Source organism: Propithecus coquereli, unplaced genomic scaffold (assembly GCF_000956105.1).
Source record: "Propithecus coquereli isolate 6110/MARCELLA unplaced genomic scaffold, Pcoq_1.0 Scaffold202, whole genome shotgun sequence".
NCBI classification, from domain to species: Eukaryota; Metazoa; Chordata; class Mammalia; order Primates; family Indriidae; genus Propithecus; species Propithecus coquereli.
Genome location: NW_012145190.1, coordinates 1,279,371 through 1,280,519, shown reverse-complemented (window position 1 = coordinate 1,280,519; position 1,149 = coordinate 1,279,371). Strand labels below are relative to the sequence as shown.

At 45.9% G+C, this 1,149-nt stretch overlaps 1 protein-coding gene across 1 annotated transcript; it reads left to right on the top strand.

The window, feature by feature from the left end:
* Positions 1–99: 99 nt before the first annotated feature.
* On the top strand, positions 100–1,113 carry LOC105809949 (olfactory receptor 4D10). Its single transcript, XM_012643857.1, has one exon. The coding sequence runs from the start codon at positions 148–150 to the stop codon at positions 1,111–1,113; it is 966 nt and encodes a 321-aa protein (XP_012499311.1). The 5' UTR covers positions 100–147.
* Positions 1,114–1,149: the final 36 nt, after the last annotated feature.

Sequence of the window (1,149 nt, the reverse complement as noted above, 5' to 3'; positions counted from 1 at the left end):
TGTGGACAACTCAACAAATTGCAAACACTAAAGCCATGTGGGAAAGCTTCTGAATTGCATTCTAGGTGCTTAGGGGGACAACAAAATAAATAGCCCAGTGCTATGAAATAAAAGCTTGAAATAAAAGAGCAAGAAGAGGCTGACTCCATGGAGATGGAAAACTGCACCAGGGTAAAAGAATTTATTTTCCTTGGCCTATCCCAGAATCAAGGAATGAGCTTGGCTTTATTTCTTTTCCTGCTTTTGGTGTATGTGACAACTCTGCTGGGAAACCTCCTCATCATGGTCACTGTGACCTGTGAATCTCGCCTTCACACCCCCATGTATTTTTTGCTCCGTAATTTATCTATTGCCGATATCTGCTTTTCCTCCATCACAGCTCCCAAGGTTCTGGTAGACCTTCTGTCTGAGAGAAAGACCATCTCCTTCCATGGCTGCTTCACTCAGATGTTCTTCTTCCACCTTATTGGAGGGGTGGATGTCTTTTCTCTATCAGTGATGGCATTCGATCGATACGTGGCCATTTCTAAGCCACTGCACTATGTGACCATCATGAACAGAGGCCGTTGCATTGGGTTAATAGTGGCTGCTTGGATGGGGGGCTTTGTCCACTCCACGGTGCAGATTTCCCTGTTGCTCCCACTCCCCTTCTGTGGACCCAATGTTCTTGACACTTTCTACTGTGATGTCCCTCAGGTCCTCAAACTTGCCAGTACAGACATTTTCATACTTGAACAGTTGATGATTTCCAACAATGGACTGCTCACCACACTATGGTTTTTTTTGCTCCTGGTGTCCTATATGGTAATATTGTTATTACTAAGGTCCCAGGCAGGTGAGGGCAGGAGGAAAGCCATCTCCACCTGCACCTCCCACATCACTGTGGTGACCCTGCATTTTGTGCCCTGCATCTATGTCTATGCCCGGCCCTTTGCTGCCCTCCCCACAGATAAGGCCATTTCTGTCACCTTCACTGTCATCTCCCCTCTACTGAACCCCTTGATTTACACCCTGAGGAATCAGGAGATGAAATCAGCCATGCATAGACTGACAAGAAGACTGGTGTCTTCTGACAGGAGCAGACTGATACTTCCCTCCTCTCACCACCTTTAAAAATGTTTGAGCAGCAATTTTATTCTATTTACTTAT

What these genes read in the sequence shown, in the direction of transcription:
- LOC105809949 (XM_012643857.1), top strand. Translation starts at nt 148, where the DNA reads ATGGAGATGGAAAACTGCACCAGGGTAAAAGAATTTATTTTCCTTGGC.